Here is a 24,216-nt window from a genome sequence, read left to right as displayed (position 1 = left end):
AGGCAACTACCATCATCCTGTAACAGGCCACTGGTATTTCCAAATGCTTTTTGCTATCAAAAAGTACTTTAAAAAAAAAAAAACAAACCTTCTTATTGTTTCCCACATTTCTGGCCAGCTTCAACTCTAGCTTTGGCCACTTGAATTYTCCCCCTCAAATGTCAAGCAGTGTCTTTGTACTTCTGACATGTTGCCTGACCTTGCTTCCACTGCCCACACCCTTCTTTCTTCGCCTTAGCTCTGGAAGATCTCTGCTCAGTCAAGCCAGCCTTCTGTCTCTCCTGCTTYGCTTGGGACATTTTGGAATTGCCTGCTCCTGTGCCCTTAGGAGGAGGTGCTTAAAAAATGACAGCACTGATGGACCTTCAATATCTGTTTCCCAGGGGACTTTACTCATTTTCCTGAGCAGCCTGAAGTTTGCTCTCCTCATGTCCAGGGCTGAGGTTTTGCTGGCACTTTTCCTCCTGACAACAGAAGTTTTAAATTTGATGGCTTTGTGGTTTCTGTGGCCAAGACAGCCACTCATCTCCACTCCACTCACAAGATCCTCTCTGTTAACAAGGAACAAATCAAGGAGGGCACCTTTCCCAGCCAGTTCCCTTAGTACCTATGCAAAGAAGTCATTCAGGTGCTTTAGGACTCTTCTGGACCCATTCGTAGTGCTCCCAATTAACATCWGGCAAGCTGAAGAGCCCCAAGAGTATAAGGACAGTTATGCAGAGATATTCCTTAGTTCCTTAACGAATATTTAATAAGTGTTGTCATTCCGGCTGGGTGAGCTGTAGTAGATTCCCACAGTGACATCCACTTTGTTGGTCCCTTAATCCTTGAGAGGTTCTCAACTGTACCATTGCCAACGGCAGGCTCCATACATTCCAGAGGTTWTATCACATACAATGCCACCCCCGCCTCATCTGTCCTGCCTGTCCCTCTGAAGAACCTGTAACCTAACCCTGYCCCCAGATAAAGACACACACTTTCTTCAGTACAGACATTCCCTACCTAGGATTTCAGTTTTGGGGTGCCTGTGGGGACAGCTGTTTCTGTGTCAACTAAAGTTTTGCAGGTATCTATGTGGAAGAGGAAAAAGGAATTAGGAAAATCTAATTTCTCACTTTACAAAAGGTTCTATCTGGCTTATGAAGCTTAATAATCTGCTGATATATTTTCTGTGTGTTACACAGGAGGAAGCCAAACATTTAATAAATTTTTGAAGAGTCCCCAGCAGACAGCCTCTCTGCCTCAAGTTCCTACACACATCCAGGCTTGCTACAACTGTAATTGACAGACGGAAATCTTTTTGCTGGTTTGCCCATTGTACTTTGGCTTGTGCTCAGAGGCACTCCAATACAATATGTAAGCATCTAGCCCAGGCTAAAGCAGTGACTTGGAATCCACTATGACACCAGCTACTACAAAACCACACAGATGTGCACAGTGAATACAGTACAGCCAAAAGGCTGCCAAACCTTGTATGCTAATGGCATTAAGGCWGTCTTACTACTGATAATTAAGCATGGCTTCAATCTTACAACTWACACTTATTTTTAGCCTTCTTGTTCTAACTGACATTACCTGCCCTCTATGGGAACCTGACTTCTTTCCCCAAAACAAAGAAACTAGGACTCTGGATAATCAGGACATCTTYTGCTAATAGTAAGGGATAAACATGACAACCTGTTTACACCTTATTCTTCAGACTTTTCACTGGTTAGGTTCACCTTGTGTACAGAGACCAGACTTGCTCTTAATTTACTTTTTAAAAAGTAAATACATCTTATGTATTAAGCAAAACTCTGCTATTTACCTTGGACTGGTCACATCATGAGTATTGTGGAACAATTTCTGTATCTTGTTGCTAGGAACAACTCCCACTTTCACCAGGTATGAGTAGGCTTCCACATGAAAAGCCCAGAAGTGCTTCCCTTTGGCAATCCCAGTGTCACCAATGATGTAATCCAGGGTTGTGTAGCATCCAACCTGCAAGCGCTCAGATCCCAGCAGCAGAGGAAATCCAGCCCAACTTTCCACAGAGGTTCTTCTTGGGTTCAACTGGAGATGCTCATTGTTGTACCCACATTTGTCATCAAAAAGAAAACTGAAAACTGAAAAACAGTATCCCAAAAAAATTCTTCTTAGTTACGTATTTGGCCTTCGGTGTTTGTAAACTACATTTTAAGCTATACTGGCATTAGAATTTTATCCTTCTAAAGGCTACCAGGACTGTCATGCAAGTTAAGAGTCTCTGTGTGTTACCTACTTAACATTTAACAATGGTTCTAAGCATTTGTGCAACTGGTACCAGCATAGGAGACATCTGGGAGCTACTGGAAACTACTRCCAGCTCTTAATACTGACAGACATAAGAAAAACCCCGTACCTGGAGCTGGAGGAGTACGCAAAATAACTTCTCGGCTCCAAGGGCTACAGATGGACCCTTTGTATCCTCGAACCCTAAAGGCATAGCTACTATCATCATCAAGATCAGATAATACTTTGCTCTGGCCACAGACTTCAGTCTTCTGCCATGTCACACTCTCCTCTTCTCTGCTGAGCTTATGATACTCGAGCACATAGATATCAGCTGAATCTGTCTTCCCAGGGCATTCCCAACTGATCAGAGCTTTGTTGTACATTCTGCTCTTCTCTTCATTGATTTCTGGTATTTCTAGACCTGGAACACATGAAGAAAATACTCTAAAATTTAGATACATGCTGTTTTAGGATTAACCATACAACCAGTCATGGGTAACCCAAACTGTTACTTTATTCCATGTGCACCTGTGAGATTTCAGCCACTTTGTAACTAGGGACTAYTCTTGTTATTTTTGGCCCACTGCTATTCCAGTTTTATAGTAAACTATTATTTTTTCACTTCTATCTACTCATATTTGTTTTTCCTTATTGGTGGAAAGGGATTGGTTAAAACTATAAGGGTAGGAAGCTTAAAATTGGCTTAAACCAAGACACAACCCCTTCCCTGAGTGGCTATAGCACTCTTTAAAAAGGGAATCTGACTCACTCAGTGAAAGGGAACAGATGAGGATGCTTCTYCCTTCATACATTTAAATAAATCCCCTATTTTCTGTTTTTACTTTGAAAGGCTTGAGCCTTTTTTTTCTGGCAGCTAGGGAAAAAAAGCACATTAAAAACTATTATTTTCTGTCATGCAATAAAAAGCTTTTAGGAAAACTGAGTATGATGTAACTACAGTATTTTGGAAGCCATTGTAAACTGGTACAGAAGGGACAATGCAACTCTCAAGACTGAGCTCTGCAACTGCTGCCCTGTGCAAGTTTTGCCTTTCTCCAGAGAAGCCCYGGAAGACAGAACTTGAGAAAAGACCTGATGCTCTCAGAATTTACCATTGGAGTGGAAGGACAAATCACCAAGGATGTCTTCTTGCTTGGCAGTGTCCACCACAAAGTCTTCAAAAGTAGTTTCAGCTGCTGGCCTAAAGCTCTTCAGAGATTCGGTGGCTTTTTGGATTCTGAAAACACAGAAGAAGCAGGATGGCACAAAAGAGAAAAGGAAATTCAAGTGGACATTCCTYAGAAGTACAAATAAGTTCTGCTTTCATGTACTTACTGATGTCTCCCCAAAATTCTGATTTCTCCAGAAAGATTCTCAAATGCAAAATTTCAAGGCCTTTTGTGCATCAGTGTAAACATAATGAACAGGTAATCATTCAGTTGGCAAAGCATTTGAACAATTTGGAGCATTATGTTCAAAGAACAAAACTGATGTGAAGCACTAGCAGAGAACACAAAGATCAAAGAGCTTAAAGCCAGAAGAGACCTGCTAGAAAAACTTGCAAACACCTGATCTGATACAATCTCTGAGCAAAGGAATTTGTCAGAGAGCTGAACAGACCATCCTTCCAAGGCAGTCCCACTGAACAAGGCAAGGAATTGTGGTAGGATAAGAGCCCTTCTCTCCTCAGTGGGGYTTCCTAATGCACACTCTAACACAGGAATTCCAACAGAACATCACCAGGACCATCTCCCAAGCCTCTGACATACAAGGTCCTGCATTCAATACTTTGCTATTAGCCGTATGAAGAACTGCACAGACATCCTGGAACAGTACCTGCACCTCACACAGAAGATATTGAAGATACCTGACATGAAGTTGTTTTGCTGTTTGAACAAAACAGGAGGGATCAGTTTCTTTAAGTACTTCTTGAGCATATCCTACAAGGCCATTATTTTCCAGGAGCCCTTGGTATTCTTCCACTTGTGTTTGCAATTTTTCCAGCCGTATATTCTTAGAGGTTTCAATTGCCCTGAGAGCTGCAGATTTCTTCTCTTCCAGGACATAATACAATTTCTCAAAACTCTGAGATGCTTCTTGTTTAGCTCTTTCACTGTTGCACTAGGAGCAAACAAAAGACATTTTAGACAGATTCTGTATCACTGTGGCTCTGTACAGAAATGTACTCTAGGCTGTTCAAGACACCACAGTAATCTAGTCATCCATTTGACAGACAAGATTAATGAGCTTTGCTATGCTGTTCAGCATTGAAAATGAGATCAGCACCCARGCTAGTCAGAATTTGCTTTCTTTACCAGAGAGTGAAGAGCAGGGACCCATTCCTCGATTATGTCCTGCATTATGCCTTACATTTGTCTTGATAGCTCATGAAAAAGCTCTGTAAAAACGCATCAGTCTCTGAAGTCTTCACACCCAAGAGCCAGATGCTCTTCCACCTTTCCCAACCACCCTGAGCTGTGGGTCCAGCCCAGTTTCTCATGCACACCCTCTGAAGTGTAGTGCCACCTCTAACCACTGCCCCGGACAAAAGGAACAAAGCACAGAGGCAGTCTGTAATCAAGAAACACCAGTACCAGGTGCTCCTACAATTTCTCCTGTGGTGTTTTTCAGCTTCTGTGTGAGCTTCCAGCTGTGACTGTTCTGCAGGGAGATTTTGCCCTTAATTCTGACTTTCTCAAGGTAAGCAGGCAGCTTTAATAGTGCACCATCACTAATACAGAAATGTCCTAAGTCTAACCCACTTGTCTTTGGTTAAGRTATCAAGTAAGCTTTATTTCATTTAAAGTTACAGCAGCACCCAAAAACRAACTTCTCTCTGTGTTTTCCACACTGGCAGGACTAGGTCTCACCTTGTGTGAGTCTGTACTAACATGAACTGTTCAAAAATTGTTCTAATACTTAACTGAAAAAACCCAAAACTTGAAACACTTCACTGAAAACAGTTGTGAGTCCTTGCTGTGTGTCTACAAAGSCCAACCCACACAACCTGCAAGCCACTCTTACCTCTGTTTCTTTCAGCAGCAGATCCAGCTGTGTGATGTGAGCCTTCACCTGGCTCTCCTTACTGATGAGGTACTCGATATCTTTTGAAAGCTTCTCCTGTTGAAGTAAAACAGTGAGAATTTCATACAAAGTGACAACCAGCACAGCCAGGTCATCAAGCTGGTCCTCAGTTTATCTAGCCACAAGGATAACAGCCTGACACCAGGCTCAGCAGCAATCCTGTGCAGAATTGTTCAGTGACCTGCGGTGACTGCAAAGTGACTGTGAGCAAGGCAGGTGGCACAGCCTCTGAGGACAAGAGGTAAGAGTGTCAGCGGGCTCTTTCTTCCCCAATCACCCAGCAGTCATCCTCTCCTAGGTTAGGAACATGAGGCTTCTGGACATTAAAGTTACAGGAAGGAGTTGTTAGTTATTAACGCATTTGTAGTAAGAGCTGCTAGAAAAAGGAGTGGCTCAAATCACAGACTTAGAAGTGTCTGCACTTCCTTAGCTGCAAGAGTTAGCAGCTGTACAGGAAAAGCCTTGCAAACTGGTGAGGAGGCAAAAGAGCACAAGGCAGCCTAGTCTGGTCTTTTTTTTTTCCTTTTTTTTTCCTCCTGCGAGCAACAGAGGAAGAAAAGGAAGAAGAGGAAGTAGATGCAGTCTTTAATAACAAACTGATGTTTGCAAGTCTTCCCCGTTGTGCTGTGCACATGCAGCTTCAGAAACCGTATATGAACTCTTAACAGATACTTTATATGCTAATTTTTCAGGACTGCTTCTCAAGTATCAGCTACCACAAGCTACCTTTAAAAAAAAAAAATGACTGCGTATACCTTCTGCGCAGTCTGTACTGCTGAACAATCAGCTGAGATAAGGTGAAAGCAACTTTTAAGGGGTGATGTTTCAAGCATCACAGCAAATGCATTTAGTTCCTCAGGCATGCCCTACGTCACACTAACATATACATTAACCAATGCTGCACAACAACAGGCCTCAAGTCTAGCTCAGGGTCTCCAAAACACMCATCCTGGCTTCCAGCCAGAGGGAGTTTGCCCTTACATCAGAAGTACCCTTTSCCTTCTTAAGGCCCGGGCCAATGATGTTTAATTTTACCTTAAGGGTTTTGTAGGCAGTGCTCATGGTTGTTACTCTGTGGTTTGCATGACTTCCACCCAGTTTACAAAGATGACAAACAKGCCTCCTGCAGATCTCACAGTACATATTTACCCTCTCCATTTCATGTTCTGGACACATCAAAATCTGTGGGGAAAAAAAAAGAGAAAAGAGAATACAAAAGCTGAGGTTCTCAACAAACAATCAAAACACCCAATCAACCCAAGGCAGCATGTGATTTTGTCACTGAATTTTTTTTAATCAGTTTATCTTCTATCTTTTGTATTTGTCAACAGCAGTGAAAGCCAGCAGTTTCTCAAGGTTTAGTGCAAGCAGTGTCYCAGTGTCTGTGCAGCCTCCACACAGCCAGCAACTTTATGCTAACCCCTGCCCACGTTGTTTGCATGCCTCCAGCACCCTACACTGCTCCTCAGAGCTGTAAATGCAAGATGTAACACACCCAGCCTGTCAAATTTAACCATGCTCATGCCAGCATCTCTTGCAACAGCTATGAACTCCTTCTTAAATTGAGAGCTGACATAACACTGTAGCAATCTAAGTCTAAGCTAGATTTTGATAAATCACATAGCCATTSCATTTGGAGTGACAAAGAGCAGCCMCCACCAGCAGCTACAGTCATTTCAAAGACAAAAGACCAGTATTTCAATCTTCCTCTCTGACTCGAAATACCAGCTGTTCAGTTCAAACAGCACTGCAAGAAAGCTGGTGTTAGCTAAAAATCATCTTYCAAAAACTGAATATGTTGAAATAAATGCTCAAAGTGTTAAAGAAAGTGTTGCTCAAGTCCAAGCTCAGGCAACAGATTAAATCATATAAGACCTCTGGTGTGTGTGYTAATTTAAAGAAACAAACAATGCTTTGCTTCATTCTAGAGTACTGAAAGACAACATTTGGGTCAYCTATTCCACAGAAGCTGCCAAAGAGGAGCTTTTGAGGAAGCTTTTCAGTTTCAATATGCCCCCACACAAGAAACGTCAGAAAAGGGAATAAAAATAGAGAATTGTGAGCAGCACAAATATAGACACAGTAAGATAAAACCTGAAACCAACTTTCAAGTCCCAGATGTTAGCTCAGGCTATGGTAAGTAGCCCAAAGACATCAGTCTCACCAGCCCCTCAGTACATTAAGATTATCATCAAGCCAAATATGCAACTAGTTGTTAGCAGTCAATGCAATCCCATTCGCATCGACTACTGGATTTGGAAGGAAATAAAAAAGGGGAAAAAGGAAGCTGCCAAGAAAATCAGCTGCGCCAGCAAACATCTCCAAAAATTACAGTCATTCAGTTAGTCTATGGAAGTAACTTTTCCACAGCAGTGTACAGCCACACCTCACAGACAACCTGTATTTTTATTCATCTCCTGAAAGAAGCAAGAATTACAGCCTGCAAGCGAGAGACAGCAGAGGTCAGCAGACTGCCTTGTCTAGTTCTCTCAAAACTCAAGAACAATCAGCCCAGTGTGTTCTCCTCCCATCCCCACCACACACGCTCCAAAGTGCTCTCCACCCTAGTTGTAAATTGAAGTGATGACTGAAAACATTGTTTAGGAAACCAAGAAATACTTCATGCTTTCAGCTCAGGTCTTGAAAATGCAGTGCAATGAAAAATGCACTTTTCCTTTTTTATATTAAGCTCAAACAGTCCTTAGAAAAGTTCCTATAAGCACACAGTAAAGATCAGATTACTGCTGTTGGGAAGGTTTTGAAAAAGTGGATATATCTAAAGTTGATTTAACTGTATTATGCTTTTCTCTTTTTTTCCCTCTTTCTGTTTTCACATATAATTAGAAATGCTAAATCCCACATGTGCACACATACTCAATACATCAGTGTCAGAACAATCTAAACTWCTTCAATCCAATTTGCTCTGCTTCAAGAGAATTCAGCTACTGACTTTTAATCCTGAATTCAGTCAGCATGAAGTATAAAGGTGCCCTGTGGTGCACGTTTACGAGGCACAAGGGTCACAAGATGCCTTTGGTATTTCCAAGTAGCAATGTTGCAGCTGCAAGGATTTRGATACCAGAGAAGTGAAATTTTTAAGGAGTTGTGCAACATTTTAAAGCAAGAGCAAGAAGACAGCACGCAAACTTACACATTTCTCATTCATCCAAGAGAGGGACATTTCACATAATGTGTGTGAGCACATTTTACAGCATATGAGGCATGTGCTCATTTTTAACTGCAATCAATGTGCTACACTCAAGAAAAACAGCACTAATGGGCTACTGGATGTTCACTATCTGCCAGCTTGCTCACTTTAGAGGCTCAAATTTTTCCAGACTCAGAAGGAAGGTCTACCAGCAGTYAAGAACTTCTTACACATTACACATTAATCAAATTTAATTAATTTAATCATAATTAATCAGGACTACTTGACCATCAGCATTTCTGGCATCTGTGGAACCTCCAGCAAGGAGGCACAGGCACACAGCAGGTGCTGGGACATTAAGCCCAGTTGTGGTTYCTGGTTAGCAATATGGCATCTGTGACATSCAACATCAGTGACATTACATTTAATTGTTCAATAAGGCACTGCCACGTACTGCACCATGCTTAAGCAGGAGACACAAAAGTAGCAGCATTTTGCAATCACTCTGCTATGCCTSAAGGGAGCAACAGCAGCACCAGTATATAAAGCAGAAATTCTGCTATTACATTTTTATCTCTTCTGCTATAAATAAAAAAGTAATGGTGTAATAACAAGGGAGACCTTAACTCCTCCTTTTGCTGCAAGGAAGGAGAGGAAGATGTTTTGTGATGGATCAAGTTCAGGCATAAAGCATCCAAAGAGGATGTGCCTAAAAGGGGCACAAAAGAGGCCAGGTGTGTTGAGGTTTYTAAGTTTACCACACACAGGCATCCCCCCAGGCAGTCCCATTCTAGACGGTCACAAGCATTGTGCTAAAAACACTAAGGCTGGGGATTCAATCCCAATATGAACCATTCACTTAAGAGCTGGACTTTATGATCCTCATGGATCCCCTTCAATTCACAATATTCCAAGATCTATGATCATTAAGTCTTCAAAAAAATAAAAATAAAAAATAACTCAAATTACAAGTAACACAATCCATTCCGCAAAATAAAAAACCCTCATTTTTACGAGAGCCTTTAAATATATTCTCAATGTCCCCTTCAATGACAACCACTTGACCATCAGCAAGAAAAAAAGCTTGTGGTTCATTCAGTAAATATCAGCAATAGTCAATAAAGCAATAATGGTCCCAAAAAGCAACTACCACTGTACAGATATGCCTGAAGCTACATGAGACTGCTGCAACCCAAATTCTGTAAGGTACAGGATACTCACCTTGGGTCTGAAGTTGGTGGTTGGTCCTACATACTCATGCTGGGCTTTCACAGTCCCCCAAGGATGGTGTACTTTGAAACATTCATTGCAGTAGCTTGCACTGCAGTCCATGCAGCTCTTTGTGGACTCCTGAGGTGGAGGTTTGCAGAAATCACACATAATAGCAATGGCTGCCCTGGCTGCCTGTCTGTACCTTTCCACAATGGTTTCCAAAGTGAAGTTGCGAAATAATCCATTGATGCCACGTTCTCCGAGATCAATATCCCGCTGGCAACCCGGACAAGGAAACAGAGTCGATCTAGGAGTCAGTGAATTGCGTTTTCTGCCTGTGTAGACACCAAAACCCAATTTAGGATGAACATAAACCAAATTGGTTTAGATTTTAAAAGAAGCACAGGAACTTATGAACAAAGTCCAGACTGTGGCACATCATCCAAACCAGTACAACACCAATTCATKTGCAGTCTGCCAAGCCAAAGAGAATACAATTGCCCTGACAAGGTAGTGCAAAGTCTGACTCCAACGGACATCACAAACTACTCCTCTAAACCTTAATTCCATATGAAGATAGAATTTGAACAGGTAAATTAATCTTTATCTAGTATTGAGTATACTCAAGCTCTAGCCTTTTGAAACAGTGAACACAAAGTCTTGTGGAAGCCAGGTGGTTTTAGACTAACTGGCTGTCCATACAGAGAGCAAAGAAAGATGCTTACTCCCAGAGCAAAACAAATTATTCCCAGAATATTATAGCTAGCTTTGTGCTCCCTGGTGCTTGCTTTGGCTGAGTCAAACTTAATTTACCTTTCCCAAGAGACTTCATAAAAAAAAMCCCAGGAAAATGAGGGAATGGTATGACATCTCAACCAAATAATTTAGTCAAAAAATGCAGAGGCTGACTTGGCCCCTGCTGAAAGGCCTTGGTAAAGGAGGGCTGTTAAATAAACCCTGTACACCAAAGGGGAGTCTGAGGTAGTTATGTCTGAGAGGCTCCTCTATCCTGAACTGACAAACCACAGATCTCCACTGTTACACAAGGGTAGATCTGTCTTTATTAATTTCTAAACAGGGAAYGGCAGAAAAGCTGCACTGCTACCAAACAGCTACACTGGAATTTCCCCCTCTCTCCAAAATAAAATCACAGCCTCAAGAAAAGCCACTACTCTAAGGAACCTTTTGAGTCTGTTAGGAGGATGGCTCACACAGACTCAGAGGTTATTCACAAGATAATGCTCTTGAGGTTATCAAATTAGGAGTGAATCCCGTCTCACTCATGAACCCACAGGATGCAAGTACCAGAAAGAATCCTTTATTTATTTCAAAAGCAGGCTAAGCCATTCTTTAAGCTTAATTTGTATCCTCTCAGCTTCCCCTTAAAAAGAAACAATAAAAATCCATCTTCTGTAGTGCTGGTGTATTAAGATCTCTTTTGGAGCACTCCATGTTGGTATAACTAACTGGTCCTGATTTCATCTGGGTCAGATAATTTTCTTTTTAGTAGCTGGTACAGTGCAGAGGTTTGGATTCAGTATGAGAATAATGTCATTACACACTGTTGTTCTGGCTGTTGCTAAGCAGTGCTTACCCTAAATCCAGGACTTTTTGGTTTTCCATGCTTCACCAGTGAGCAGGTGCACGAAAAGCCAGAAGGGGGAACACTCAGGACAGCTGCCCCAAACTGGCCAAAGGGATATTCCATACCATAGAATATAATGTCCAGTACATAAACTGGAGACAACCAACCCTCGTGGAGTCCAGGAGGGCTGGATTGCTGCTCRGGGACAGGCTGTACACTGGGCAGTGGGTAAACAACTGTATTATGCATAATTCGTTTTTCTTGGATTTTATTTCTCCCTCTCTTTTGTATTACTTTTGCATTTACATTTTTTTCCTGACTTCACATTTTTTTAATACTTACTTGAAGTGAATTAATTACTGCACATCTTGCAGTACCTGTAACTTGGCATACACAGTAGCACACGCATGCAAGGCACAGCAACAGCAGTGAAACACAAATTGTATTTCCAGTATATGTTCCAAGCTAGCACTGCACACGGGAACACAGAGAAATCTTCTACATGGACTTCTACAACGTCCTAAACAAAAAGATGACTTCACATGCACTGCCATGCAGACAATAGCTACAAAAAAGGAGCTAGAATACATACATTTGCTGAAACTAAGAAAATAGTCATACAGTGTGGCACATATTGGGACTCCCTACAAGTGGAATGCTACAGCAGAGAGCAAACAATGACAAAGCAAGAAAACAAGAGAAAGAAAAAACGTGGTGCAGTGGTCAAGTTTTAAAATACAATCTGAATTCGTATCCATCCCAATGGAGGCCTTTCATTCTGCCTGTGGTGGACCGAAATGAGACTGTCAACATGAGCCATGCTCTGCAAAGACTGGTGACATTGTTTAYGGAAAGCAATCCAGTTTCAAGAAATCCTGCATACCTTCAGATGTCTCATCCCTTTTCACTGACAGCACTTTGAGAATCTAGGCTGGGTTTTTTTTTTTCCTGATTTAAACCCCAGAAGTTTATTTGCAAAGCTTCTTGGCGTGTTCTGCCACTTCAACACTCAAAAGTAACGAAATACATTAACTTATTGCCTAGTAGCCTTAAAATATGAACACTTCGGTTTGCTTTCTGCTTAGAGGATTTATATACTCATATTTTAAGAAGAAAGGACTGATGAAGTAACTACTTTGGACACTATCTTTCCTATCTGTCTTGWGCCCAGTTTGCTAAATGTGAATTCTGCTTATAGGCAAAAAAAAACCCAAACAAAAAAAAAAAGCACACACAAAAAAAACCACAGAGCAACAACTCCCCTGGATTCTGCAGACATTATTAGATATGGAACTCAGAGAAACTCAGATGTTTACCATATTCTCTTCTACACTTTGCCAATTCAGTTTATAACAAACAAATATGCATTTTGTGAAATATTAGGAATCATCACATGAAATTTTCCATGGTGGTTTGTAAACTGATTGCTCCACTTGCAATAAGTTGCTCAATCAGTAACAAAAAAATTATAACATACACTCATGCTCAGACTCACAAACATCACCACACAGATTGCAAAGACTCAAACAAGGAGCAATCTTAAGTATGTCTTTTAAAGATAAAATTTAGACATCATCTTCCCAAGKAGAGGTACCAACACATAAAAAGTCCAAGCTGCAGTTGATAGTTTGCAAAGGGATAAGACATCTTAAAGATAAAGTTGTTTTCCAAGTAAACAGCATTACCAGAATTTTATGGTTGTGGAAGATATGGACATTAAATGTATGAAAGTTAAAAAAAAAAAAAAAAAGATTTAAAAGTCAACTGGATTCTCTTGAAAGTTTGAGGGTCTTTTTAAATACAAGTGTGTACTACCACCCTGCAACTCAATTAATGCTTTTAAAGGGACTTCTAGGGGGAAGGAAAAAAGGGAAGGGGGAAAAGGCGATAGGGATAGCAGGGGGAAGAGAGAAAGAGGGAAGAGGAAGAAAAACAAGAGCGGGGGAGGAGGGAGGGAAGGGGAAAGGGAAGAGGGGAGATGGGAAAACAGAGAGGGGAGAAGGAAGATGCGAGAAGGGAAATGGGAGAAGGGAAAGGGGAAAGCAGGGAGAGGGAAGAGGACAGGTGGAAGGGGAGAAAAGAAAATGGAGACGGAAAAGTAGGGAGGGGAAAGAGGAAAGGGGAAACGGGAGAGGGCTCCTTAGAGAAGCCAGTAAAGTTAAAATGTTACTTTGMCACTTCAGTTGTTCACAAATCAAAGGTGCTTTCTGCAAAAAGAGCAGACAAGGACAGATTCCCAAGAGGACTGATGGTATCATATGGTATCTGTTTCATGACACTTACAGCCTTCAACTGAGGCAATTCAAACTTCCTCTTCCGATCAGCTGCTCTGTCCTCCACTGAGTGTGAAATTCGGATTTGTATTTATCTCAGTTCACACCTCTCTTGAAGGAGGCCATATTCCTACGGATTGCTCTTGTGTCTGCCAATACTGCGGCAACAAAGAGTTTGGGGATTTTTTCCCCCGTTTTTGGCAGACCATCCCATTAAAAAAAAAAATAAATCAGTATTAAAATAGTCCAAACTATTTTAATATTGGCTGAGCTACTCAGATGAGCCCAATTGGGGAAATGATATATAACACTGGCTAACCTTTAACCTGACTGTGTCATTAGACACACCAAATATTGCAAGTCTGTAAGTGTAACACGTTTAGTTTACCTCACATATTCATGTGCTAAATCGTGAGATGCAGAACTACCTACTCATGTCAACATAGTGTAAATTTCAATCTGCTCTTCACCAAATTAAGCAGCTCAGATACAATGAAGAACCAATGTTGCATTCCATTTAAACGTGATGGCCAAACAYGACCTCTAAACGTTAGAAAGATCAGTCCTATAATCACAGTTCATTACCAGTAAGACAACAGTTTCACTGAAACGTAAACAAGTAAACTCCGGAAAATTAAAAAACAGGGGTGGAGGAGGTGGTGTGGTGACTGCTGGGCTTTTGCACCCACCAGTGAATATTCGGTCACACAAACACACAAGGAAAAAAATATCATCTAATCCTTAAGTGAATTCCAGTCCAGTTGACCTTTAAATCAGTCTTGCACAGAATGAAAAGCTGTCCTTATAGAACTTCTTTGCTGTATCTTTGCTCACTGCAAAAGCCTTTTTGTGGACTTGACCACTGACAAAAAGCTATATGCTAACCAACAATATTTAACTCAAGATCTAAATGCTAGACTATGTGTAGCTAACACAAGAAGTGAAGCATTTCTACCTCTGCACCCAAAAGACCTCCTCTGTGAGGCTGCGAACAATGAACAGAGAGCTGTTTAGACATCAAAAAATGAGATATACCATTGGTTTACAATGGTTCAAATGAAAAGCATCAACTCTTTTCTCTCCTGTGGCTGTTAAACTCCTGCAGGGTTGAAAGGCAAGAATGTTTAATTTCCTAGCATATCAAACAACTGTAATATTTAAGCAGAACAGGAAAAGGGAGAAGGAAGGCATTGAGGGGGAGGGGCACAGGGAGAAATATTTCAAACATTTGTACAAGTGTCAACAAAACCACATTAGATGCTTTAATTACACTAACACTGTAATTACAGTAACATTAGAGATAATGGAACAGCAATAAGAAATAGCCTTCATTTTCATGTTATATACAGCACGATTTATTTTAATTAAAATTATTTTAAATACAATATAAACAGGAGTATTTTCAAACCAACACACTGGATTTTAAGCAGCACATATACTCTATTTCAACGAGTTCCATCCTTTTTAGGTTAAAATTAATGGTACTTGCAAATGCAAGCTCTGTGTGCACAACAAATACAGAACATGGACCAGCTCCTTCTGGCACACAAAAAATTTAAATACCAAAACCATTTAAAATAGATTACATTCCTTATGGAGACATCAGGGATTCTTCAAGTGGGAAAAAAAAMCACAGGAAAAACCCATAGTRAGAGGAGGGTGTCCTATGCATTTTGACACGTGACACTGATGTCTTGACACTGACAGGCACTGCACAAGCATCCAGAAGGTCTGGTGTTTTGGTTTTTTTTCAAATGTGAGACCCCACTCTGGATGTTTTCTGAACATTTTCTCTCCTATGGAGCTGCTCTCTTGCAAATGCCCCTACAGATCAGAAAGCCAATTTAGCAAAGCAGTGCACAGTATGAGTACTCCAGATGCGAGATAACAACCGTGCAAATGTAAATTGCAGGCCAKTGACCAGTGCTGGCACCAAACTGGTCTCAAAGCCAATCTCACTGCTGACACAGCAATGGAGCTCTAACGCCATAGCATTAGAAGTAAAGACAGTGTAACCTCATTTTACAAATGTATTCTTTAATGCTTCCATTTCCATATGCTTTTCATTCTGTAAATTTGAACTGTCTGAGATGATAATTTTCCTRTGATGTGCCTCTGCCCAATGCTCTTTGAGGTAAGAGGGGGGAAGCTCATTATTTCCAAGTCTCAACCCTCTCTTGCTACTCATCRAACAGGTCTTTAGAAGAGCAATCACCTCTCTACTAGCAGATCAGATGAGGAGATGTATTCCCATCAGTTTGCTGAGATGATGTCAGACTACAGTGCATTTAAAGATTACAACTCCTGCAATAACCTGTGTACATGTATCTCAGGACAGGGTGGTGGCAGCATGAGGGAGTACCAAGAACTGGTGTCTTTTTGGTTATCAAACTGATCTGAAGGAGTACYAGCCCTAACCATTCACTAGTCGTTTAAAAGAAGCTGGTGAAACTGCGCATTTGATCTGTGAAAACTGGGAAGGATGAACGTTAATCTGAATGTTAAATGTAAGATAGAGCTTTAGAGTTTGTCCTGCTTGTAACTCATCTAGAGCACCGGGAAGTGTGGTTTTAAAATGGATYATTATGTCAGAAGGCTAAAAGCCAAGATGAGGTATCTTTCAAGAAGTAAAGCATGCACAAAGCACTTTCAGTGCATATGTGTAAAAGCAGATCAACTCATCCATGGATTACACAGACTGTGAGAATCTCTCTAGCATGATACCACAAAGAGCATGAGGAGTCCTACAGCTAAGCACTATTTAAATCTTTGAGCAGACCTCAGTGAAGGAGGCTGTTAGGGCTGTCTGCTTACAGTCATCTGTCCTTTAAATCCACAACCCTGAACAATCCTAACCAATGGGAAATTATTTACTGTACGCATAATGAACTGGGCAGGATAAAACTCTAACTTGCAAAGTCTATACAGGCTCAGAAGGAAGTCAGAATTACTCCACCAGGGCTGGCTGAAACCAGAGCAAACCAATGACATCCAATGAAATTGCCAAAATCTACATCTCCATGCAACTGAGCATGATGCTATTGCATCTCCATGTAACTGAAATACAGAAATAAACAAACACACTAGTTATAAAGATTTACAGAATGCCACAAAGACAAATCTATTATAGATGAAACAGAGTGYATTGTCCTTAAAAATATTCCCATTGTTCTTGACACAAAATGAACAAGACTAGCACTATCCCCAAGTCATCTCTTTAACCGCATCAGGAGTACCAGGAAGACATTCTGCGAATGCAGATACCATTCAGCTCAAGCCAATCTAACAATAAAACTAGGAAAACATGCACAAATTCTGATACATACCTGATCTATTAATCCTGTCAATTCTGTCCATGCTAGAAGCAGAGATTCTAATTCGAGGGCTACTCTGATTAGAGGATTCAGAGCCTCCATCAGCAAAGGAGTCTTCAAATGCAAAAAGTATTTCTTTCACACATTTGTGACAGACATTGTGCTGGCAGGGAAGGATCAGCGGATGGGTAAACAATTCCTTGCATGCTGGGCAGATAAGCTCTCTTTCAATACCCTTAATGGCAACCTTCATGACAGAAAGAGGGAGAAACAAGTGTAAGCACAGGAAAACAGAGCCATCAAGACTTATGGCACTGCTCTATGTAACCAAACCGCAGTTCTGTAGAATAAAYGCACACAGTTTTATCTGGTTTGAGGCACTTCTCTCGCTAAAACAAATCTCAATTAACATTTATGAAAGCACTGACAGCATTCACTTCAACTGAAGTAAGCACTGCCACTAGGCAAACTCAGTTCATCTTTAGGTCATGTCTGCATTGCAGGGGAGGAACGGAGGGGAGTAGTCTTAATTCCACTTAAGGACCTAGTGAAACGAAAGCAACCATACTTCTTAACAATAGGAGTCCGTATGTTTAGCTTGCTCGCTGACTTACGAAGAGGGAGTAAAAAAAAAAAAAGAAATTAAGTGTCAGACTGGTTAAACAACAGGCTCTCCTGACGTGCAATTCATGTTCAAGGGTTGAAACGGTCTTGATTTCATTAGGGTAATAGTTTTGAGTCAGGAACATCGTTTATTTATTTATTTATCTGTTTATTTACGTCTTTTCTCTGTGGCACAAAGAGCCGCCTGTGGATCGGAGCAGCTCTTCAGTAATTCCGTGACCCCCGCGGCCGGCCCTGGCACCGCGCCCCGCCGAGCACCGGCTGTCTGTGGCGGCGGCAGCGCCCGCTCCGCCCGGCGCCCTCAGGGAGCGCTTCCCCTGCGCGCACCGCGCCCGTCGGAGCTCCCTGCGAGCCCTGCCCGCCGTCCCGGCTCYGCTCCCAGCCSRGCACGGACGAACCTGTSGGCGCACACCGTGAGGGCWGACACACACACGGACACACGGACGGACGGGCAGGCAGGCACCCTACAGCCCCCCGCAGCACCAGCGGAGGGACGACGCACCCCGCCCCGGCGGCCGCGCCCCGCCGGCTCCCCCCGCGCTCACCGGGCTCTGCGGCCGATCGCTCTCCATCCCCGCGCCTCCTCCTGCTCCTGCTGCTGCACCGGGGCGCCGTCTGCCCGGCCGGGCGGGCGGGACGGGGACGGTGCAGCGCCCGCGGCGGCGCCCGGCGCAAAATGGCGAGCGGGCGGGCGAGCGGGGCGGGGCGGCCGCACCCCGGCAGCAGCCGCGCAGCGGAGCTGTCCAGCCGCCCCCAACGCGCCGCTCCCCGCGGGACAGCGGCTGGCGAGCTGCTATTGTTTTGGCTCTTCTCTTTCGCCAGGCGGCACCGGAAATGCCGCCCGTCCCGGCGGCCGGCAGTATTGAGTGCTTTCCCGCTCATCGATCACCTCCCGTGGTACCCGTGTCATGGAATCGTTGAGTCGTGGAAYGGATTGGGCTGGAAGGGACCTTGAAGACCACAGAATCACGGAATCAGTCAGGTTGGAAAAGTCCTCTGAGACCATCGAGTCCTAAAGCCATTTTGTCAAGTAGASCACGGCACTAAGTGCCGCATCCAGTCTCGCGTTAAATACCTCCACCACCTCCCTGGGCTTTGAAGGAATGCTTCTTCATGTCCAACCTAAATTTCCCCTGGCTCATCTTAAAACTGTGTCCTCTCATCCTAMTCATTTAATTCCAATCCCCCCACTGTGGGCAGGGACACCTTGCACGAGACTGGATTGCTCCAGCCCCCGTTCAACGCGGSCTTGCTCCAGGGATGGAGCATCCACAGCTTCTCTGGGCACCCTGTGCCAGTGTCTCACCAATATCACAGTGAAGAGTTTCACCCTAATACCTGTTCTAAACCTGCCTTCTGTAAGTTTAAATTCATTCCTCTTTGTTCCACTGGCAGGCCATGTAATAGCTCACTCTGCCTCTTTTTCATAAGCCCTCTTTAAGTACTGAAAGGCCTCAATAAGGTCTCTGTGGAATCTTCTCCATGCTCAGTAGTCTCAACTCTCCTAGCTTGTCTTCACAGGAGAAGTGCTATAGCCCTATGATCATTTTAATGCCCTCTTTTGGACTCACTTCAACAGATCCACRACTCTTGTGCTGAGGACCTCAGAGCTGGATGCAGTATTCCAGGTGGGGTATCACAAAACAGAATAGATGGGGATAATCCCCTCTCTCACCCTGCTGGCCAAACTGCTTTTGCTGCAGCCCAGGATACAATTGGCTCTCTGGGCTCTCAGTGCCCACTGTGGGCTCATGTCCAACTTTTCATCCATGAGAGCTCCCAGGTCTMCTCCTCAGRGCTGCTCTCAGTGACATCTCCCAGTGTGCACTCAGTTTGGAATTGCCCCAACCCAGGTGCASCTCCTTGTCYTTGCACTTGTTGAGCTTCATAAGGCTCTCACGGGCCCACTTGTGGGGTTTGTCCMGGTCCCCCTGGATGGCATCCCTTCCCTTTTTTGTGTCCATGGCWCCGCTCAGCTTTGTGCCATCTGCAGATTTGCTGAGGGTGCATCTCACTGTCCCTGTCATTTATGAAGATACTGAGGACATCAGTGCCAAGAGAGAGCCCTGAGGGACACCACTCGTCACTGGCCTTCACCTGGACACAAAGCCATTGACCACAACTCTCTGGCCAGTTCCTTATCCACCRAACAGTCCATCCATCAAACCCGTGTCTCTCCAATTTGGAGACAAGGATGTCATTGGGGACCATATCAAAGGCCTCACAGAAGTCACCTGTTGGTCTTTCCGCTCCGACCTTTGCAGTCACACCCATCACAGAARGTGACCAGTTTGGTCAGGCACAGTTTGCCCCTATTAAAGCTGTAAAGGCAGTCTCAGATCACCTCTTTGATTTCCATGCACTTTAACATTTCTTCCATGAGGATGTGTTCCATGATCTTCCCAGGGACTGAGTTTCACAAGTCTGTAAATCCTCAGACCTTCCTTTGTCCCCTTATTGAAAATAGTCAGGGTGTTTACCCTTTCCCAACTTTGCCTGCCTGCCATGAATTCTCAAATATCATGCAGGAGGCATGCACCAGGCAGCTTTTTGGAAGCTAGGATGAAAAAGAAGTGGGGAGGTGGTTATGATGGCCAGAACTTCCTACCATCCCCTTACAGCATGTTTCCATTGGAAAAGGGGTAGCAAATACCCTTTTCACCATCTGCCAGAACAAATAAAAATATGTTTAAATTTCCAGCATCTTCAGATTTTGGCAAGGGTACACAACCGTTGCAGTAGCAATATTTAACATAGCATTAGGCTAAGGGAGAAAAAACACCAGCTAGCAAGCTTGGAGTGAAAGCATACACTGTCCTCACATTACACAGCGGAAGGAGGTTTGGTTAATTAAAAAACATGATGAAATGTTGCCAGTTTGACAAACCCTAAATTTGACCTTCTTGCCTATTTAAAGAACAACATCAGGATAAGAAGCTCCCTTTTCCCCTCAGAATTGTTTTTCATATGAGTCAATAAAACAAACATAGTTGAAATGTCTCACTTGGGCATTATTTACACCTGGGTTTCAGTGGCCTGGAAATGAAACTTGAATGGAAACTTATACTCAGAAATCATGAAGAGGTGATTTTTACACATCCAGTACAATAAAGAACAACTTCCTACAGAGGACTTATAAAGATATTATTTTGCATTTGCTTTAATAACCAGACTCATAAAAATACAGACTACTGTGCTTGAAATTATTCTGATAATGCCAGTGAATGCACAGTATGTGTATTCAAACTGAAACATGTCACTTAACTGGGCAGGGGGGAGAACAGGTTGGTAAGGTCAYGTGTTATCAGCCTTCCAACTATTTGAATAATGATTTGCAAGCCTCTGAATAAGTATATTATAAACACTTCTACTATTCCCAACTTTCCTGATGTTACAGGCAGGCAGCTTTTAATAAGCACTTGTCTGCATTAGCGCAGTGCCCACCACTGGCACTGGGCTGTGRTTGATGCAGGGCCAAATGAACCATCAGCCTCAGACTAGAACAAAGACCCCTTGGCTCTACAGCTTTGTCTTTTGAAGCAGTGGAAGAAATTTTGTCTTTGGTGGCACACCAAGGAAAACCACTCTGCAGTTCATGACAGAGGTGAATATGCCAGCGCAGGTGGGTGTTGCCAGCACAAACCCGGAGCACACATTTCTTCCTGTCCTGCTGTCTTCCCATGGACCACAGTGTCAGCTGTGTTACTGCCAGGATTGGTAAATGGTTCTTTGTTCAAGCCCTTAATACATGGTTAAAGGTATTATTTGTGTACCTGTTTGCTCTGGCATCAGGGTACTTTAGAGCAGGATTTTAATTAACACCTCCATCACATTAAGATGTTACATGGAAGAAAATATCCTTGAATGCCTCCAAAGGGCAGGACTCTCCYTTCTGCACTCACACCTTTTTACTAACATGTTGGTCCTTTCCCAGCCCAGGACTACTACATTTGCAGTGCCAAAATTCTCTTTAGCTTTAGGTGCTGGAAGGAAAAACTATAGCTGCAATGACTGGTACCTTAGAAAGATAAAAACATGAAGCAGTGTCAGAAAAGACTCCAGTCCTTAGCCTCTGAAAAAGGTGTTGATAAGACCAACGACTGACTACAATCTGACGACAGAAGTCAGATTACCCTTCTGCTCTCTTTATAGCCAAAGCTATGTATCAAATGGACACCCATTCTTCTCACAAGGGACTCCTTTTGCATGGAGYAATCCCTGGGGAGAGTCAAAATACTTCTACAAGCCCTTCAAAATTCACGCCTGTCCCTGCAGCAGAGGGTCTGACCACAGTTACATCGTGCCATGCACCCCCAAGGCAGCAGAAGAAAACAGAAACTGCRATGGGTGGGCATTGTCATCCTATTTTCCCCCTTACCTCAGATTAAAAGTGCTTGTTAATTTAATAATTGATAGACAGCAATCTCCCAAGTGCTCATTTGCATTAACTATCAGTATAATTTCAGGAAGGATGCAGCACTGCTCTCCAAGAAGCTGCAAAAATCCTACACTTGTTTACAGTGTAGCTGCAGTCCTACTGCAAGGAGCAACGCAAGCCTGTGCCAAAGCACCAGGAAGGTTCTGCCARCACCTCCTCTGCTTTCAGTAGTCAGTTCCTCAGACCAAAGCTTTTCAAGACATTTATTTTCATGCTGCTTTTGCAACCATGGCTTGAGACTGACTGAGTTCCCCGCTGATCTGCGCTCCTCTGACTAAAAACAGTAGAGGCAATGCACCACAGTGAAGATACACAGGATGAGAACAGACTTTTTCCTGAGCTGGTGTGACCGACTTGGGACCAAATTATCACACAGTCACTTTTCTCCCTGCACAGTGTGTTTTCTTCCATGATGAATTCAGAGGGATGTTAGCCCACATCCTGGTCCCTGTAAATTGTCAGTGATGCACTTTTCTTCTCTACTTGTCCTGAAAAGCTGAACCTAATGAAGATGACTTCTATCCACAGGATTTTGCCAGTCATGCAGGCTGAAAGATATATTGTCCCCTCATGAATAAGGTAGGAATTTTTGCTGCCTGAGAGAAATGTGCCTTTTTTTGGCTCAAGAATACAGGCTCAACTTTGTTTTCACAATGGTTGCCCTTCAACTGTGTGACCCTGAAGAGCCATCAAGGATTTGTAGACCTTATGTTTCAAAATGAACATAACTATGGCTCGAGGATCTCTTATCATAAAACAAAATTGTTGTAATCAGTTGCCAAGCAAGTGAAAGAATTATAACCAAAAAAAAACCATCCCAAAAATGCATGACATTCAAATCAAAATATGATCCAGCTCTGAATTAGGAGAGAGTSCTGCCTGTAAAGAAATTATTACTGATGAGCAGAAAGAACATGTGTGTTCTTGTAATATGTATTTTTAAAAGGATTTAGATTATAAACCATTTACATTAAAAAATATATCAAATTTACAAGAAAGGCAGTGACAGGCTCAGTTTCTGACACCATGAAGATTTGACATGAAAAATAGGACAGTACACRTGGAACATGGAACACATGGGGAGCGTTCTCTCCTTCACTTCAGGCTGTGGATACCCCTATCCAAAGGACAAAGCTGGCAGCTCACCCTTGCCATGTCACATCACATGTGCTTCTAGGTGCTTCAGGGAAACCACTGCTGGAGTGATGAGGACATGCCTGAGATGTGGAAACATACTTTTGTTACACAGGCTGACTAATCCAGCCAGGAAACTGCTTAAAAGCTGCAAAGACAAGCAAATTGGATTTTAAGTGCTCTTGACTGCTAGATTTCAAGCTCAGACCTCTCAGAGAACCTAACTCAATGCTGCCATTGAACTCCACGTTATCTTTACAGAATCTTTCAAAGTCACTTCTTTGTGCAAATATGCCTCACAACATACACAGAATAAGGCATGCTTTTGAATACYCTGTAAATTGAAATAAATTGCTGTTAGAGGACTATTCTCCTCACAGGGACCCAAACCCCAAAGAAGCACTTTCCTGCACATAAGCAAGAAATAGGTGAAGCCTTATCTTCTTTAGCATGAGGAGTGGAGCTCCAGTTTGGCTGAGTCAGGCAGCCCAGATCAACCCGGCAGCCACCACTGTAAATGTTGTATTTCCCCTCTCCAGCTCCTCCTGTGATTTGGRTTTAGACCCCTGTATACCTCTATCCCCTATTGGCACCTGCACAAAAGCTTAAATGCTACCATAAGAGAATTTTTCATTAGTCATTGCATGAAACCAGGCAGAAAGAAGGGACAAAAAACAATGTCATCTGCAGGTTCCACCTGGGGGGCATGCAGAACTTGAAATGCTCTCAAAYAATTTTTATATATTTCTCATGTTCATATCATATGGGTTTTAGGGCTTGTTTTTAGTACTATCTGTTTCTCTAAGTGCTTTTGCTGCAGAACAGCTTTTAAAGCTGCTCCTTATGAACCACAAACTGTCAGTTTCTGCAAACCATGTGGAGTGTAGGAATGGATGGTAAAACAAAGCAAACAAGTGAGGGAAAAAAGAGAGGGTGAGTGCCTTGGAATAGAGCATGCCAAGGTCCTTATTCCAATCAAATCAGGGGATCATAGGGACAGTGCCGGTGTTGTTAGCTTCCCCCTGAAACTCACACCGGTTTATAACAGCTTGTTGATTTTATTTAGCTTACAGAAAAATGCTGAAAAATGTTTTYACAAAGCAGATGGAAAGCATTGGTATCATTTAACCCATCAGATATTATTTTCTTTA

At 42.7% G+C, this 24,216-nt stretch overlaps 1 protein-coding gene across 2 annotated transcripts in view; it reads right to left on the bottom strand.

Moving 5' to 3' along the window:
- The window catches only part of TRIM36 (tripartite motif containing 36), a 33,350-nt gene that overhangs the window by 6,617 nt on the left and 2,517 nt on the right, over positions 1 to 24,216 (bottom strand). Inside the window, exons 1-9 of one of the 2 annotated variants that reach the window (XM_057367779.1) lie at positions 18,039 to 18,127; positions 16,882 to 17,116; positions 9,707 to 10,032; positions 6,373 to 6,519; positions 5,278 to 5,373; positions 4,121 to 4,374; positions 3,366 to 3,490; positions 2,381 to 2,674; positions 1,808 to 2,105 (exon numbers count right to left, since the gene is read on the bottom strand). In XM_057367779.1, the coding sequence (XP_057223762.1) occupies positions 1,808 to 2,105; positions 2,381 to 2,674; positions 3,366 to 3,490; positions 4,121 to 4,374; positions 5,278 to 5,373; positions 6,373 to 6,519; positions 9,707 to 10,032; positions 16,882 to 17,116; positions 18,039 to 18,065 (1,802 nt within the window). In that variant the 5' untranslated portion in view covers positions 18,066 to 18,127. Of the gene's footprint in view, positions 1 to 1,807; positions 2,106 to 2,380; positions 2,675 to 3,365; positions 3,491 to 4,120; positions 4,375 to 5,277; positions 5,374 to 6,372; positions 6,520 to 9,706; positions 10,033 to 16,881; positions 17,117 to 18,038; positions 18,128 to 24,216 lie in introns of those variants that run through there. The other variant, XM_057367780.1, reaches the window with a different exon arrangement.

The sequence above is a fragment of the Malurus melanocephalus genome, unplaced genomic scaffold (genome assembly GCF_030028575.1).
Source record: "Malurus melanocephalus ecotype Western Australia unplaced genomic scaffold, MMel_1.1 scaffold_84, whole genome shotgun sequence".
NCBI classification, from domain to species: Eukaryota; Metazoa; Chordata; class Aves; order Passeriformes; family Maluridae; genus Malurus; species Malurus melanocephalus.
Note: the sequence above shows the minus strand (reverse complement) of the source record. Positions and strands in the feature narration are given on the sequence as shown.